This window comes from Myxine glutinosa, chromosome 4 (genome assembly GCF_964187855.1).
Source record: "Myxine glutinosa chromosome 4, kmMyxGlut1.1, whole genome shotgun sequence".
Lineage (NCBI taxonomy): Eukaryota > Metazoa > Chordata > Myxini > Myxiniformes > Myxinidae > Myxine > Myxine glutinosa.
This window is the reverse complement of record NC_136264.1, coordinates 27,921,231-27,938,351: the sequence shown is the minus strand read 5'-3', so window position 1 is coordinate 27,938,351 and position 17,121 is coordinate 27,921,231. Positions and strand designations below refer to the sequence as shown.

General features: G+C 44.7%; 1 protein-coding gene across 2 annotated transcripts in view; it reads left to right on the top strand.

The window, feature by feature from the left end:
- LOC137424534 (agrin) overlaps positions 1-17,121 on the top strand; it is a 193,641-nt gene that overhangs the window by 97,935 nt on the left and 78,585 nt on the right. For both annotated transcript variants that reach the window (XM_078775570.1, XM_068112090.2), the window contains exons 9-11: positions 1,920-2,081; positions 10,367-10,510; positions 11,148-11,266. In XM_078775570.1, coding sequence (XP_078631696.1) covers positions 1,920-2,081; positions 10,367-10,510; positions 11,148-11,266 — 425 coding nt within the window. The remainder of the gene's footprint in view (positions 1-1,919; positions 2,082-10,366; positions 10,511-11,147; positions 11,267-17,121) is intronic.

The window sequence follows — 17,121 nt, the reverse complement described above, 5'->3', positions numbered from 1 at the left end:
TATTACCTCACTAAGTAGGGAAACCAACTATTTTTGAGGTCAAAATGTCAATTCTAGGTCAAAGATCCAAAATAATCCATTTTCATCCGATTGACTTTACAAATAAATAGCAATTGCACATTGCCTTACTGAATTGGAAAACCAACTATTTTAAAGGTGAAAATGTTAAAGGTCAACTCAAGGTCAAACTTCCAAAACCATCAATTTTCATCCGATTGATTTGAAAATTAAACAGCAATTGCATATTACCTCATTAAATAGGGAAACCAACTATTTTTGAGGTCAAAAGGTCAATTATAGGTCAAAGATCCAAAATCATCCATTTCATCCGATTGACTTGACAAATAAATAGCAATTGCACATTGCCTTACTGAATTGGAAAACCAACTATTTTAAAGGTGAAAAGGTCAAAGGTCAACTCAAGGTCAAACTTCCAAAACCATCAATTTTCATCCGATTGATTTGAAAATTAAACAGCCATTGCATATTACCTCACTAAGTAGGGAAACCAACTATTTTTGAGGTCAAAATGTCAATTCTAGGTCAAAGATCCAAAATAATCCATTTTCATCCGATTGACTTTACAAATAAATAGCAATTGCACATTGCCTTACTGAATTGGAAAACCAACTATTTTAAAGGTGAAAAGGTCAAAGGTCAACTCAAGGTCAAACTTCCAAAACCATCAATTTTCATCCGATTGATTTGAAAATTAAACAGCAATTGCATATTACCTCATTAAATAGGGAAACCAACTATTTTTGAGGTCAAAAGGTCAATTTATAGGTCAAAGATCCAAAATCATCCATTTCATCCGATTGACTTGACAAATAAATAGCAATTGCACATTGCCTTACTGAATTGGAAAACCAACTATTTTAAAGGTGAAAAGGTCAAAGGTCAACTCAAGGTCAAACTTCCAAAACCATCAATTTTCATCCGATTGATTTGAAAATTAAACAGCAATTGCATATTACCTCATTAAATAGGGAAACCAACTATTTTTGAGGTCAAAAGGTCAATTATAGGTCAAAGATCCAAAATCATCCATTTCATCCGATTGACTTGACAAATAAATAGCAATTGCACATTGCCTTACTGAATTGGAAAACCAACTATTTTAAAGGTGAAAAGGTCAAAGGTCAACTCAAGGTCAAACTTCCAAAACCATCAATTTTCATCCGATTGATTTGAAAATTAAACAGCAATTGCATATTACCTCACTAAATAGGGAATCCAACTATTTTTGAGATCAAAAGGTCAATTCTAGGTCAAACATCCAAAATCATCAATTTTCATCCGATTGACTTTACAAATAAATAGCAATTGCACATTGCCTTCCTGAATTGGAAGACCAACTATTTTAAAGGTGAAAAGGTCAAAGGTCAACGCAAGGTCAAACTTCCAAAATCATCAATTTTCATCTGAAAAAATCATGAACTTTGATCCGATTGACCGGAGCTTTGATTAAGTCAATTTGATGAAATGATCATAATGAAATGGTCAATTTGATGTATCCATGGCAACCTTTTTGGGGGGGGAGGGGTGGATTTTGCAAGTACCGTGCTCTGCATGACGTCTTCTTGTTGATTTTGTTTGGCCTTTTTTATTTCCACCCTGCTTCATTTATCTTCTGATCCTTTCTTCACTCTAATATTTTTGTTCTTCCTCTTTCTTCGCTCTTATTGAAATCCTGCACCCAAACAGCAACCTGTGACATCATATCCAAACAAAATCTGTGATTTCCATCATGAGGGTCAGACTTTCACGAAATAGACTGTTTGTTGGAGATATTTTGCTCTTTAATGAATGGCCGCTTTCCATTCCTCGGTTTCCAAATGTTGGTGATTTCACCTGTTACAATAAATTATTTTTCATTAACCACTATTTTTCCACGCCTTCTATGTCTTTCTCTTTAGCCTCCTGCAACTGTAACGAGCATGGCTCGTTCTCCAACACCTGTGACCCACGCACTGGACAGTGCCCCTGTCGCATCGGAGTCGGAGGTCAAAATTGTGACCGTTGTGATCCAGGGTTTTGGGGTTTTCGCAGCCTGGCCTCTGGGAATGATAGTTGTGCCCGTACGTAGCACATATTGCTGTGATTCTTGCCACTAATGCCTTGTCTCCATTGTTGTTCTTGCTCCGCATCTATGCTGTGTCTCTGATCTCCATATCAGATAAACCAAACGTAATTTATTCACATTAAACTGCATTTTAATAACAGTGCCACACACGGACAAGCTTGTTTCTATGTGTACAAATAACACCTCCTTAGAAACAGATTTACACGTGTGTTTGTAAAACAAGAAAAATGGCACCCGCTACAGCCATTAACTAGAGACTTCTTGAACCCGATACAGTGTTCAAGTACATTCAGTACTGTAGTTAAATTTTAATAAATAATTGTTTTGGGGATCGTTTTAAAAATCCGGAAGTTTAGTGCTTTTGAAGTCGTCCAGAAGCAGTCCCGAATACCACCCTTATACACCACCCCATCGAACCTTTACTGAACTGCAAAACTGAAGGTTCATGAAAGTATTATGGCAGACGATTTGTGTAATACAAGGTCAAGTATATATTTCAAATTTAAATAAAACAGAGATTGGAAAAGTCATATAAATAAATTAATTATGGGGTTTACCGCCGTTTTCGCCAGTGTCTGTTACACCACCCTATTGAACATGTTACATTAGTCATTCATTAGTGTTTGTGTGCTTTGTGACGTCTTTAAAAACCATAGGTTTCCTGTTTGGAATGATTTTCAATTTTGCTCAAATGCCAGGCAGGCAGACAGAGGAATACGGCAATACTATCTCACTCCTATGTGCGCATGTGCAAACTGGATAAAATCAAAGCAAATATACGGTAAAACGAGAAACTTGTCTTCCTATTCATGTTCCGATTCATGTTCAAAATATAACATTCAATTTAAGTACTGAAGGAGTTGTGCTCCCACGTAATCGGAAGAATGGACGCGACAAAAAGCTGGAATTCGTCCGAGTTTCTTTATTGTCACAAAACAACTCGGGTACTCTGAAAAGCCCGTTTATCGGGCAGCAATATATATACACACATTATCCCGGAGCGTTTGCCCGGGGAAGGCGAGAGGGGGCGTGGCCGGGCGTCCTGGCCGCGGCCTGGCAAGTCGAGGGCGGGCATGCCCGGGCATGCCCGGGCGTCCCGGACGCGGCCTGGCAAGTCGAGAGCGGGCGTGGCCGGGCATGCCCGGGCGTCCCGGCCGAGGCCTGGCAAGTTGAGCGCGGGCCTGCCCGGGCGTCCTGGACGAGCCCGGCATGGTGATCGCTCCGCGTCCTTGGTAGGTGCAAGGCGATTGTGTAAACCCAGCGGTAGCCGCTACACACGTCCCCCCAGAATCGACTTGCACCGGCAGGGTCAATTTGAGGGGGGTCCTGATGGCCCGGCCGAAGCGACCCCTGGCGGGTCGTGGGGGGGGGGGGGGTCCGGTGTGGTGGTGGGCGGTCGAGTGGGGGGCACCGTGGATGGGGGGCGGCCTCGCCGCGGCGGAAGGGCCAACCGTGGCGGTTGGTCGATGTCCACGTGCGCCGGCTTGAGGCGGTCCACCGCAATCCGGTCCGACCTGCCGCCGATGTCGATGATGAACGACTTGTCGTCCTGTCGCAGGACCCGGAAGGGCCCGTCGTACGGCGGCCGGAGTGGCCCCCGATGTGCGTCATGACTCATGACGCACAAAAACGTACTCCGCTGTGCGAAGCGCTGGGGGGACGTAGGACTGGGGGTCACCGTGGTGGGACGTTGGCACGGGGGCAAACCGTCGGGCGGCCTCCTGGAGGTCCGAGCGCTGGTGAGCTGCGGACCAGGGACTGGTAGCGTCGGGCACGAATTCGCCCGGGACGCGTAGCGCCTGGCCGTAGACAAGCTCGGCGGTGGACGCCCGGAGGTCCTCCTTGGGGGCCGTGCGGAGGCCCAAAAGGACCCACGGCAGCCGGTCGGCCCAACCGCCGTCTTGAAGGCCGGCCATGAGCGCGGCCTTCATGGAGCGGTGGAATCGCTCGCACAACCCGTTGGCTTGGGGGTGGTAGGCCGTAGTACGGTGGAGCTTGACCCCCAGGTTGCGGGCGACCGCGCCCCACAGCTTGGAGGTGAACTGCGGTCCGCGGTCCGACGAGATGTCTGCCGTTGCGCCGAAGCGGGCGACCCAGGTGGCGATGAAAGCCTGCGCCACGTCGGCGGTGGTGGTGGAGACGAGGGGAACGGCCTCCGGCCACCTGGTGGTCCTGTCCACCATGGTGAGCAGGTGTGTGAACCCCCGTGATGGGGGGAGGGGGCCCACCAGGTCCACGTTGACGTGGTCGAAACGTCGTTCGGGCACGGTGAAAGGTGCCAGCGGGGCCTGGGTGTGTCGGTGGACCTTGGCCTGTTGGCAGGCTGTGCAGGTGCTGGTCCAATCGCGGATGTCCCGTCGAAGGCCGTGCCAGACGAATTGCGCCGACACCAGCTTCTGGGAAGCTTTCCGGCCCGGGTGGGAAAGGCCGTGGAGGGAGGCGAAGATGCGGCGTTGCCAGGTAACGGGCACGATGGGGCGAGGCTGGCCTTGGGAGACGTCGCAGAGCAGGACAGTGTCCGCGAAGGGGATGTCGGCCAGGCGGAGGCCCGTGTCCGCCGCCCGGAGGGCTTGCACCGTGGTGTCGGTGGTTTGGTCCGCCGCCATAAGCGCGAAGTCCACGCCGAGGTGGACCGCGTTCGCGCTGGCCCGAGAAAGACAGTCGGCCACGGCGTTGTTTTTGCCGGCGACGTGCCGGATGTCCGTGGTAAACTCCGACACGGCGGAGAGGTGGTGCTGTTGGCGGGCCGACCACGGCTCCATGACCTTGGTCATTGCGTAAACCAACGGCTTGTGGTCGACGAACGCCGTGAAGGGTCGGCGCTCCAGGAGGTGGCGGAAATGGCGAACGGCCAGGTGTAGACCGAGGAGCTCACGGTCAAACGTGCTATATTTGAGCTCGTTCGGCCGGAGCTGCCGGCTGAAAAAAGCGAGTGGCTGCCAAACCCCGTTCACCCATTGCTCATGTACGGCGCCCACCGCTTAGTCGGAGGCATCCGTGGTGAGGGCGATGGGAGCGTTGAGCACTGGGTGAGTGAGCAGTGTTGCGTCGGCGAGGGCCCGCTTTGAGCTTTGGAAGGCCGCGTCCATTGCTGTGGACCAGACGATGTCGTGCTTGGCCGGCTTGCCCCGGAGGGCTTCGTAGAGGGGCCGCATGAGTTGAGCAGCGCGGGGCACGAAGCGGTGATAGAAATTCACCATTCCCAGGAATTCCTGCAGGGCCTTTATGGAGCGGGGACGCGGAAACGTGGTGATGGCCTCGACCTTGGTTGGCAGCGGCACGGCCCCGTTCTTGTTGATGTGGTGGCCCAAAAAATCAACGGCCGTCGTGCCGAAGTGGCATTTGACCGGGTTGACGATGAGGCCGTGCTCGCTGAGGCATCTGAACAATGTTCGGAGGTGGAGGAGGTGCTCGGCCCGGGACGTGCTGGCGACGAGGATGTCGTCCAGGTAAACGAAGAGGAACGGCAGGTCACGCAGCACGCCGTCCATCAAGCGCTGGAACGCCTGAGCCGCGTTCTTGAGGCCAAACGGCATCCGTAGGAATTCGAATAAGCCGAACAGCGTGATGACGGCCGTTTTAGGGACGTCGGCCGCCCTGACAGGTACCTGGTGATATCCCCGTATGAGATCGATTTTTGAAAAAATGACCCGTCCTGCCAGACGGGCGGAGAAGTCTTGGATGTGCGGGATCGGATACCTGTCGGGGGTGGTAGCGTCGTTAAGGCGGCGGTAGTCGCCACATGGGCGCCAGCCGCCCCCTGGTTTTGGGACGATGTGTAGTGGCGAAGCCCACGCACTATCGGAGCGCCGCACGATGCCGAGGTGTTCCAAAGCGTCGAACTCGGCTTTGGCCATGGCGAGCTTGGCTGGGTCGAGGCGGCGGGCTCTGGCGTAGACCGGCGGGCCCGTGGTTGGTATGTGGTGCTCGATCCCATGTCGTACTGCGACGGCCGAAAACGTTTTGATTTTCAATTTGCAAATTTGAAGTACGGATTGAATGCAAATTTGAAGAGGATTTACACATCAGCGAACTGAATTCAACCACCAACTATTTTAAGATCAGCGTAGGCCAAAATGTCAACATAGGCGAAAGGTCAACCACTTTCTTTTAATTTGTAAAAGCCTCAATTTTCATCCGATTGACTTGAAATTTGAAAAGGATTCACATATCAGCTAACTCAATTCAACCACCAACAATTTTTGCGATCAGCATAGGCCAAAGGTTCAACAAAGGCCAAAGGTCAACAACAATTTCAGATTCTCTAAAATCCTCAATTTTCATCCGATTCACTTGAAATTTGAAAAGGATTCACATATCAGCAAACTGAATTCAACCACCAACTATTTTTGAGCTCAGCATAGGCCAAAAGGTCAACATAGGCCAAAGGTCAACAACCATTTCAAATTTCTAAAATCCTCAATTTTCATCCGATTCACTTGAAATTTGAATGGGATTTACATATCAGCTAACTGAATCCAAACACCAACTATTTTTGAGATCAGCATAGGCAAAAAGGTCAACATAGACAAAAGGTCAACAACTATTTCAAATTTCTAAAATCCTCAATTTTCATCCGATTGACTTGAAATTTGAAGAGGATTTGCATATCTGGTCACTGAATTCAACCACCAATTATATTTTAGGTCAACATAGGCCAACAGGTCAACATTGGCCAAAAAGTCCACATCGGCCAAAGTTCTAAAATCCTCAATTTTTGTCCGATTGACTTGATATTTTAAGAGGATTTGCATATCTGGTCACTGAATTCAACCACCAAGTATTTTTGAGGTCAACCTCGGCCAAAAGGGCAACATAGGCCAAGTTTCTAAAATCCTCAATTTTCATCTGATTAACTTGAAATTATAAGAGAATTTGCATACCAGGTCACTAAATTCAACTCACAATTATTTTTGAGGTCATCATAGGCCAACAACTTATTTTAGGGATTTCGCAAGTATCATGCTGTGCACGACATACTTCTTGTTTGCTTGTTTGTTACTTATGAAAAATGTAAGCTTTTTCAAGTCCTGTATATTGATTGGTCATGTGTGTTATTCTGTCTGTCTGTATGTCAGTCGCCCACAAGTCACAATTTTAAACCGATCTTCACGAAACATCATCAAATGGTAGAGTTGGTCAAAAGGAAGAAGCCTATTGATTTTGAGTTTAAAAGGTCAAAAGGTCAACAATTTAGGTTATAATTCTAAAATGCTCAATTTTCTTCCGATTGACTTGAAAATTTAAGAGGATTTGCATATTTGGTCATTTAATTCAAACACCAATTTTTTTTGATGTCAAATTTGTTTTATGGATCCCGCAAGTGTCATGCTATGCATGACATCTTTCTTGTTTGTTTGTCTGTTTGGCCACACAGAATGTACTAACGTAGGCCAAAACGCCACCTAGTGGTACGCAGTAGTACACGTTCTCTTTTTTCAACCGAACACCTGTATAAAGTATGTACAGAAGAATTAGAATATGAGTACGTCTATAAGTATGTGCAATTAGAAGGTGAGTATGGCTTTAAAGTATGTTTCACACATGTCTGATATATGTACACATACAGAACACAGGGACTGCTGGTGTTTCCAGCAATATCAGGGGAATTGCATGGCTGGTAATTTTGCAACATTCACAGAACATATTGTCGCATGGACCCTCCGGTTAAGACCAGGGACCGTGGATGGACCAGAACGGATTTACTTGAGGTGACGACCAAAAACGTATTTGGCTATAAAACGCGGGAGGAAGAAGGAAAGTGGAAGCTGCGGTAAAAGCACGTACCTGTGGAAGGCGAACAAACTCAAACGGCACAAGATTTGCAGGGAATGGAAAATAATACAAGGGTTTATTTGCAAAGGTCGGGACAGGGAAAAGCACGCGATACTAAATAAAAGTCCTAAGTTGGGATCCCACACACCTCACTTCAGAAACGAGACACAGGAATGAGTTACGAAAAGAATTGTCTCGTCGTGTAATGCAAAATGTTCTGTGGGTGCGGCCTTATCTCGTCTGTAGTCTTGTCCGTCGTCATCCCAAGCGGCTCCCTCCGTCCGCCTCCGAGCACCAATCCAAAAGCACCATGCGTCCAACGCACCAAAAGCACCACGCGTCCAACGCACCAAAAGCACCACGCGTCCAACGCAGGCTAGCGAGCTCCACACAAGGTCGGTCTCCAACACGAGGCACAAAGAGACAGGCACGGAGAGATTGCAGGAGGAGAGAACAGCGTCGAAGAGAGGAACAGAGCCAACAGGAATCCAAGCCAAGCGCAGCGCGAAGCACGATCCAAGCCACGAGGGAAGAGAAGGATCCAAGTCAAGAACAAACCGGGCGAAGAGAGCTAGCTTCAATGTCGTCTCTGAGAAAAAGCTCCCAAATCGGTGCAGCGCCCCCTTATATCACTTCGCCTGGTGACGTCAGACCGAAGCTTCTCGTCGTTCCCCGAACTTTCCAGCATCTTTCCTCCAATGAATCCCCTCCTCCTCAGTTGCATCCACGTGCTTCCCGCGCTGATTGGCTGAGGTTCGCGCCTTCCGCGCCAACCAATCACTCGTTCCCTGTAGCGTGGTGATAGCTCGTGTCACTCTATGGTGCTAGGCCTGCCGGAGGTGTAGCTGGCTGCGGCCCATGCGGCGGTGCCCCGAACTGGCCTCTTGCCTGTTTTCTTCCGAAGTCATTGTCAGGGAAGGGAATTTAATTACTGTGTGCACTACAGGGCCTGTCTAAGTGTTTATATGGGTATGCATTGCCATAAGGGACAAATGTTTGATTACCAGGTGTGACACACAGGGGTTTATCTTAATCCCTACACTATCTAACACCCGAACATCCTGGTATGTTCACAAGCAGACTCTTACCCGACAAACTGGACTACACACAGGACTTATTACAGGTAGATTCCCTATCACGACAGTCGAAGCATGTTACCTATTCAGATCTACCTGGCTCTAGATATTGCTCTACCCTACCGACATAACAATATGTATTGGCCAAGGATTTGCACAGACATTAATACATCATAGTTATGATCACCATATGACACAAAGGTGCAACAGCAGTATCATTTTTAGCCCCACCCCCGTGGTGAAATTCCCGAAAATTATAATTATGGGCACATTTTTAAATTACATTTTTGCAATGGCACGCCATCGTTTTCGCTCTAGTTTTTGGTTATAACTTGTAGCGAAGCAGTGGGTTCTTGAAAAAATAATCAGGTATGTTTATCATGTGTTACTAACCTATGAAATTTACATGTTTTCTCTTCAAGGTAGATTACCTTATACCAAGAATATAATTTGAGTTTTTAGCTTCTAGCAGTCCTTCAGATACAATGAAATAAAGATTAAGATAATAATAGAAACAAGTCAGGAGACGACGATGGTTCACGAGCGAGCGGTATCAATGACAAAGGACGGACTATAACTGAAACAGGCCCGGACTGGGGGGTCGGGGGCCCACGTGGCAGGAAGTCGGCCCCCGACATGCGGTGTACATGCCTATTTACAAAGGGCCCCAATGCGCTGTGCGCGGGCCTTTAAGAGCCAGCTGTACGTAATTGTGTGTGGTGCTGGCCTGGAAATGTCAAAACGAAGGTTACTGACCTTGAAATGAGATATAAAATAATGTATAATCAGTTATGAGGTTAGTTAGCTACACAATACCGAAAATTCGGTTCGATTCCGACAACTTTGAAAATTTGACCTTTGTGACCTTCAAAGGTCAAAGATCGAAGATTCTGAAATTTGTTGGAAAACTTGTATTTCATGATGTATGTGATAATATAAGATCATGTACGACATTTCACCCCATCAGGAAGCGAACAATGTAATAAAACCATCAAAAATAGACTTTTCTAAATTTCGTGACCTTGTGACCTTAACCTTGGGGTGAAAATGAAAAATCGAGCTCCGTGGGGCTAGACACATGACATTGGCCTAACCAAATACCGAGACCCCTGTCAGATTCCCCCAAACCCCTCGGAGAAGATGTAGCTTGAACTCGATTACCCCCTAAAAAGGCATCTTTTTCGGGCGTGGCTCCACCCACAATGGGCGCAATACGCCCACTCCAGGCAGGACACAACTAGATCATGATATCAACCTCCCACTCAAGTTTCATCAAGATCGGATGATATCATCGGGTAGTTATGCTGCGGACAGACAGACAGACAGACACGCACCCATGACGAATATAGTGGTCACTCTGTTTGATAACTCGTGAACCAAAAAAGTATTTGGATTTCTCACCTGATTGTTTTTTCTCCATGCTTTTCAGCATGTAAGTGCGATCCCAAGGGGTCTGTGCGGGTCGATTGCAATCAGATGAGCGGTAAATGCACATGTTTGGAGGGCGTCCGGGGTCACCATTGTGACATCTGCCCTCCTGGACATAAACTCCGTCGTGGTGGCTGCCGGGCAGGTAAATGCGCACAAATTTCCATTTATTTATTGATCTACACTATTTATTTATTTTTAATTCTCTGGTAAATAAACCGATTATTTGTAGGCATAAACAGGACCTGGCTGGATAGGCTTGGACGTATGGATACTCAACTTCAGGTCACTCTGTTGTTTCGCATGCAGCGTGATTCATCCATCGGATGTGTCCTCCATCGGAACTACATTAAGTCAGAGGACCCGTCTGCCAACACTGATTGTTTTGGGATATGAAAGATCCTACAGCGTCTTTCGCAAAGTGTAGGCGAATTATTTCCAGAACCCTGGCTAAAAAATTCAAATTCCTGCCGAAATCAGTTTCAGTTGAATGATTGGAGGATGGAGGGTTCATAAACACTTTGGCCAAAAGTTTTCCCTGGGCCAACCCCACAAGTTGGGAATATTTGGGTCTGTTCAAATCAGTAGTAGTTGTAACATGGGTCCCCATTGAATGAGCAATTCCGCCCCTGACTTGTCATGATTTTCTTTCAGAATAAGCTTCCTGACATGACATTACTTTTACTGATTTGCTTTACTCATGGATATTGTCAACTATCCCTCATCAAAAAATGAATGTAGTAACTGTGCCATGTACCCCCACCTCCACCCCTCTGGTTCAGACACAGGTGCTCTCGCTCGGGAGGGAATGCGCTGTGGCCCCGGAGAGGAGTACGTGCTGATCACTGGAAAACCTGCTTGCAAGTGCAACAAACATTGCAGCGAGAGCAATCCAATCCCGGTATTATAGACGATGTGTTCGACAACGACCAGTTGTTCTGTACGTGTAATTGTGTGTATGAGAGGAGGAAAAGCCCTGTCCAGCTCAGGCCTAATGATCGAGGAGGATTATCCAGAAGGTTTCTCAGAGCAGCGATGACCAGGAAAGCCACTGGGCAATCACCTGTAATTTTCCCAAACGTTTATCCTCACTTGAGTATGAGCGGTAAAGTCCGAAGTCCTCACAGTGAAGTCCGAAGGATGGCGCAGACGCAGCCCACTTACCCTCGAGCTGCGTCGTCTGGGTTTGATTCCAGAAATCGCATCATCTTGCATTCAGGAATTGCATCATTTTATTCCCGGTCGACGTTAAGCCGGGTGTCCCGTCTGCCAGCATTAGTTCGATGGAGTTTTACAATCCCTCGGTCTTTCGCGAAGACGAGGTGATCAAGGGACAGATTACAAATTCCTGTCCTAACTACCACTGGGAAGGCAAAGGCAAACCAAGTAGTGTGATCCTTGCCAAGGGGTTGATCTGGTAAACCTGCCGCCTTCAAGCCAAGCAGTGCAGAGTGAGAATGATCAAACAACCGTACTACTCCCAATACCGTACTACTCCCAATATTTCCTCAGATTTACATCCTGCTGCGAGGTTCTGTTGAAGGATTACAATATTTGTTATATCGTAGTTTTCCCAGTTGTGTTCAATATAAGATTTACAGCCTCAGGGACAATTTTCAAACATGACCCCTATATGGTCCCACTGTCTGACCAGTCATCGTCAGTTTATGATTGAGGAACAGCCTATTTAAATTGAACGTTATATTTTGAACACAAATACAAATCTGCAGTTTTACCGTATTTTGACTTGCATTCGGCCCGCCCTGGTGCACATAATCCCTGGTGTTGGGCTAGCGGCTAGGGTGCCGGCTTAGGATAAAAAATAAACCAAGGATCCTGGGTTCGAATCCCGGTCGATTGCTGAATTAACGCCAGGGGGGTTGACTCAGCCTGTCATCCTTCCGAGGTCGGCAAATTGAGTACCAGTTCACTGGTAATTCCCTGCTTGTCGCTAAAGGCGGCAAAAAGGGCTGGCGTCAGGAAGGGCATCCGGCCGTAAAACATTGCTTCAAAAAGGGGACCGAAAAACAACAACAACCACAGTTCCCGAAAAAGGCCAACCCCCGCTTGCGGGGAAAAATGGCCTCTAAAGGTGGTTTTTATTCGGCCCAATCACACATGCGCAGAGAGGAGTGAGATAATTTTTTAGTGGTGAAGCCGCTTCAATATATGGCCATGTCCTTCCATCCGTCCATCCATCCATCAAAAAATGAAGACGAAGAACCTTTATAACCCACCGTATTTAATGCTAAAGGGTTCTAAAGAGTACATCTAGTGGGTTATAAAGGGTAATTCTAATGGGTTTCGTTCATTTCTACGCTTTGCCTATTTTATATTAAAAATGCCGAACTGAATCACCCTTCAGACACGGGTGCGATATTATTTATTTATTTTACTCTATCTGCCGGCCTGTCAGTCAAAGAAATTTGAAAATCAATTCCAACCAGGAAACGTACTGTTTTAAAGGATGTCATAAAGGACACAAACAACAGGCAAGAATAACTGGTGTAACATAATGTGTTAGATAAGGTGGTGTAATAGCCGCTGGGAAAATGACAGTAAAACCTGGAATTAATTTATTTATAGGCCTATAAACCTCTTTAAACCTTTATTTAAATTGAATTACAAACTTGAAGATGGGAGAACACAAATCACCTTCTTAATACTTCCAGGAACCATGCAATATATCGATATACAGTCACGTGAAAAAGTAAGTACACCCCATGTAAAGTTTTGACTTTTTCAACATATTTCAACAAACAGCTATTTGATCTTCATTTCAACAATATTGATAGATAAAGGTGATATAATATAACAAATATCATGAAACATTTACATCGTGTAGTCCATTGTATAATTTAAATAAACATAAATGCAAATTTTGCATGAGGAAAAAGTAAGTACACCCCATGAAATGTTTTTAAAATCTTTTTAACATATGTGGACATATCAATATTTGATCTTCATTTAAACAGTATCTATAGATAAAGGTGATCTAATTGAACAAAAAACAATGAGAAATTGACTTTGCAATAATTTATTCAACAAAAAATTAACAGAGATGCCATTTCCTTGTGTGGAAAAAGTAAGTACACCCTTGGCTCTAATAGGTGGTATTTCCCCCTTTGGCAGAAACAACTTCAAGTAGGCGTTTCTTATAACTGTCTACCTGTCTCTGACATCGACTGGGAGAAATTTTTTCCCACTCCTCCATGCAGAATTCTTTCAGCTGTGCGATGTTTGAGAGGTTTCTTGCATGCACAGCTCGTTTCAAATCCCCCCACAACATCTCGATGGGATTTAGATCCGGGCTTTGACTTGGCCATTCCATAACCCTCCATTTCTTTCTTTTCAGCCATTCCTTGGTGGAGTTACTGGTATGTTTAGTGTCATTGTCATGTTGCAAGGTCCACCTTCGGTTGAGCTTCAATTTTTCGACAGATGGCCTCACATTATCCTCAAGCACCCTCTGGTACAATGAAGAATTCATAGTGGATTCTATGATGGTGCACCTGATGCCCAGGCCCTGATGCAGCAAAGCTGCCCCAAACCATAATATTTCCACCACCATGCTTTACAGTTGGTATCAGGTTCTTGTGGTCAAATGCTGTCTTTGTTTTTCGCCAAACATGTCTTCTGGTACTGTGGCCAAATAGCTCTACCTTTGACTCATCTGTCCAGAGCACATTGTTCCAGAAGTGCTGGTCTTTGTCTATGTGTTCATTGACAAACTTTAGTGTTGTCCTGATGTTCTTCTGGACAGCAAAGGTTTCCTCCTGGCACACCTCCCATGTAGATCAAATTTGTGCAGCCTCTTTCTAATAGTAGACTCATGCACTTTGACATCAACAGTGGCAAGAGCTAACCTTAGGTCCCGTGATGACATTCTGGGGTTCTTAGAGACTTCTTTCAGCATCTTGCGGTCTGCTCTCGGGCTGAACTTGCTGGGGCGGCCTGGCCTGATCAAGTTGGCAGTTGTTTGGATTCTTCTCCACTTGTAGATGATCTTCCAGACAGTCGAATGATTGATTTCAAATTGTTTGGAGATATTTTTAAATCCCTTCCCAGACTCGTAGGCATCTAAAACCTTCTTTCTGAAGGCCTCAGAGAGCTCTTTTGATCTAAGCACGGTGATGCCACACACTTCAACAACAAAGAGCAAACCAAACTAAATGTCTGAGGTTTAAATAAGACAGGTTCCTCCAAGATCCTCTCTAACGATGTTCTAATCATTTGCACCTGAGCTGGTGCACCTGATTCTAATTTTAGGTATTTGAAGTAGTGATAAATGTAGGGGTGTACTTACTTTTTCCACATACGAAATTTGCATTTATGTTTATTTAAATAATTATACAATGGACTACAAAATGTTCATGTTTCATGATATTTGTTATATTATATCACCTTTATCTATCAATAGTGTTGAAATGAAGATCAAATAGCTGTATGTTGAAATATGTTGAAAAAGTCAAAACTTTACATGGGGTGTACTTACTTTTTCACGTGAATGTATAGCATGAGAGGGTGTGGCATGTGTATCGGGTGAAGAAGAGGTCACCAATTTGGTTGTGTATGATGCTGACTGATGCTGCATTCTATGGTGATTAATGAAGCCTCCATCTCCTAAATTGTCATCTTATTACAGTGCATAACTGTGGTTGGTGTATTAGTCTGGTTCAGGAGCGCTAAAACTTCCGGAATTTTAAAACTATATTTAACCCTTGGATGCAGTGATTGGGAGGCCTACAAGGTTTTTTTGTTGCAAAAACTATGCTGTACAATTTGTTTTGGGAATGAGCCTCATTTTCACCGACTTTCATGTTGTTGCACAAAATTCAGTAAAATTAAAAAAAAAATAGATTCAGGCTTGTGGGAAAAATCTTCATTCTTCACTTACAACCTGAAAATCGGACACCAATGCAGGCCTGGGTCCTTTGAGGCCCTGTATAAATGTTGTTGTACTACTATGTTATATCATTATTTTCTTGATATGAACCTCATTATATGCTCCTATAACTTGGTTATAAATAATTCAGTGACAAAAATATGAAAATTAAAAAACGTTACACGAATACATTTGTGGGGCCTCCAAGGCCCAATGGCTGCATTGGTGTAGGATTTTTGACAGTTGTGGACATACACATTCTAAATAAAAGGATTTGTGAATCATATTTTTTCAGCAAATACTCCTCCATGAGCCTCAACTTTTTCGAGAAAAAAAGTTGAAAAACCAAGAACAAATTTTTTTTTTTGAAAAAAAAAAAAAAGATTCAATAATTATTTGGGATTCTTCCAACTAATGGGTTCAATGATTCACATTTTCTGAGCAAAAACACATCCATGAGCATCGACTTGGATTGAAAAAGGATATGAAAGAAAAAAGTCTATAAAAAATAAATACTAAAAAAAACTTCACACGAATACATTCGTGGGGCCTCCGAGGCCCAATGGCTGCATAGGTGTAGGATTTTTGACAGTTGTGGACATACACATTCTAAATAAAAGGATTTGTGAATCATATTTTTTGAGCAAATACTCCTCCATGAGCCTCAACCTTTTAGAGAAAAAAAGTTGTAAAACCAAGAACAAAAAAATTTTTTGGAAAAAAAAAAAGATTCATTAATTGTTTGGGATTTTTCCAACTAATAGGATCAATGATTCACATTTTCTGAGCAAATACACATCCATGAGCATCGACTTGGATTGAAAAAGGATATGAAAGAAAGAAAATCTAAAAAAAAAAAATACTAAAAAAAACCACGAATACATCTGTTGGGCCTCCGAGGCCCAATGGCTGTGTTTATGTAGGATTTTTGACGCCTGCATCTAAGAGTTAAAATCATTATTTTATTTAAATTAAAGTATAGGAGGGCCTTGCTGTTCGTGGGTTTCCCCTTCGTGGATTCGCTCTACCGCGATGAATTTATTGAGGCAATGTTTGTGGATTGCGGTGAATGCGCTCCAATAATCGCGGGTTGACAGACCATTTTCCACATTTATTCACCTAATTAACATGAGCCGCCAACACAATAACCCCCTAAAACCACTCAGCACCATTTTCACCATTATCTCCATCAACTCGTCTTTATCGTCGTCTTCATCAACTTCGCCATTGCATTATTGGATTATGTTTATCATCATTATTACCCTGCGCTCGCTAAGTGAAAAGCAGGGTTCGGCAATTGGTTGCGTACGTGCGACATACATGTCTGCATTTTAAAAAATCATTTTCTCGGCAACCGTTAGTCTGATTGACATGAAATTTTACCATAGGAGTGCCTCCGCCTGCAGAATTTTAGTGATAATTATGACGTCATAGGTCACGTGGTATGAACGAAATCTTGGAAAAACTTCGCACCTCTATCTCTGGAACGGCTCCATGGAAAAAAATTGAAACATGGCTCAATGTCAAGTACTCCTCATGGGAATAAGATATGTTAATGATGATGTCATCGGTGCCTTCATTATGACATCATAATTCGACAAGTACAACGCTTCATCTGATCAGTATGAAAATTTCTTTTTCCGCGACAGTTGGTCTGATGGACACAAATTTGTCACCGCAGGGGCGCCTCCTCCTGTAGAATATTTCAATGATAATTGTGACGTCATAGGTCACGTGGTGCCAGCGCCATCTATAACTCTAAAATCGCTCCATGGGAAAAATTGAAACGTGGCTCATTGTAAAGAACTCCACATGTGTAATAAGTGTTGTTAACGATGACGTCATTGGTGCCTTAATTATGACGTCATAAT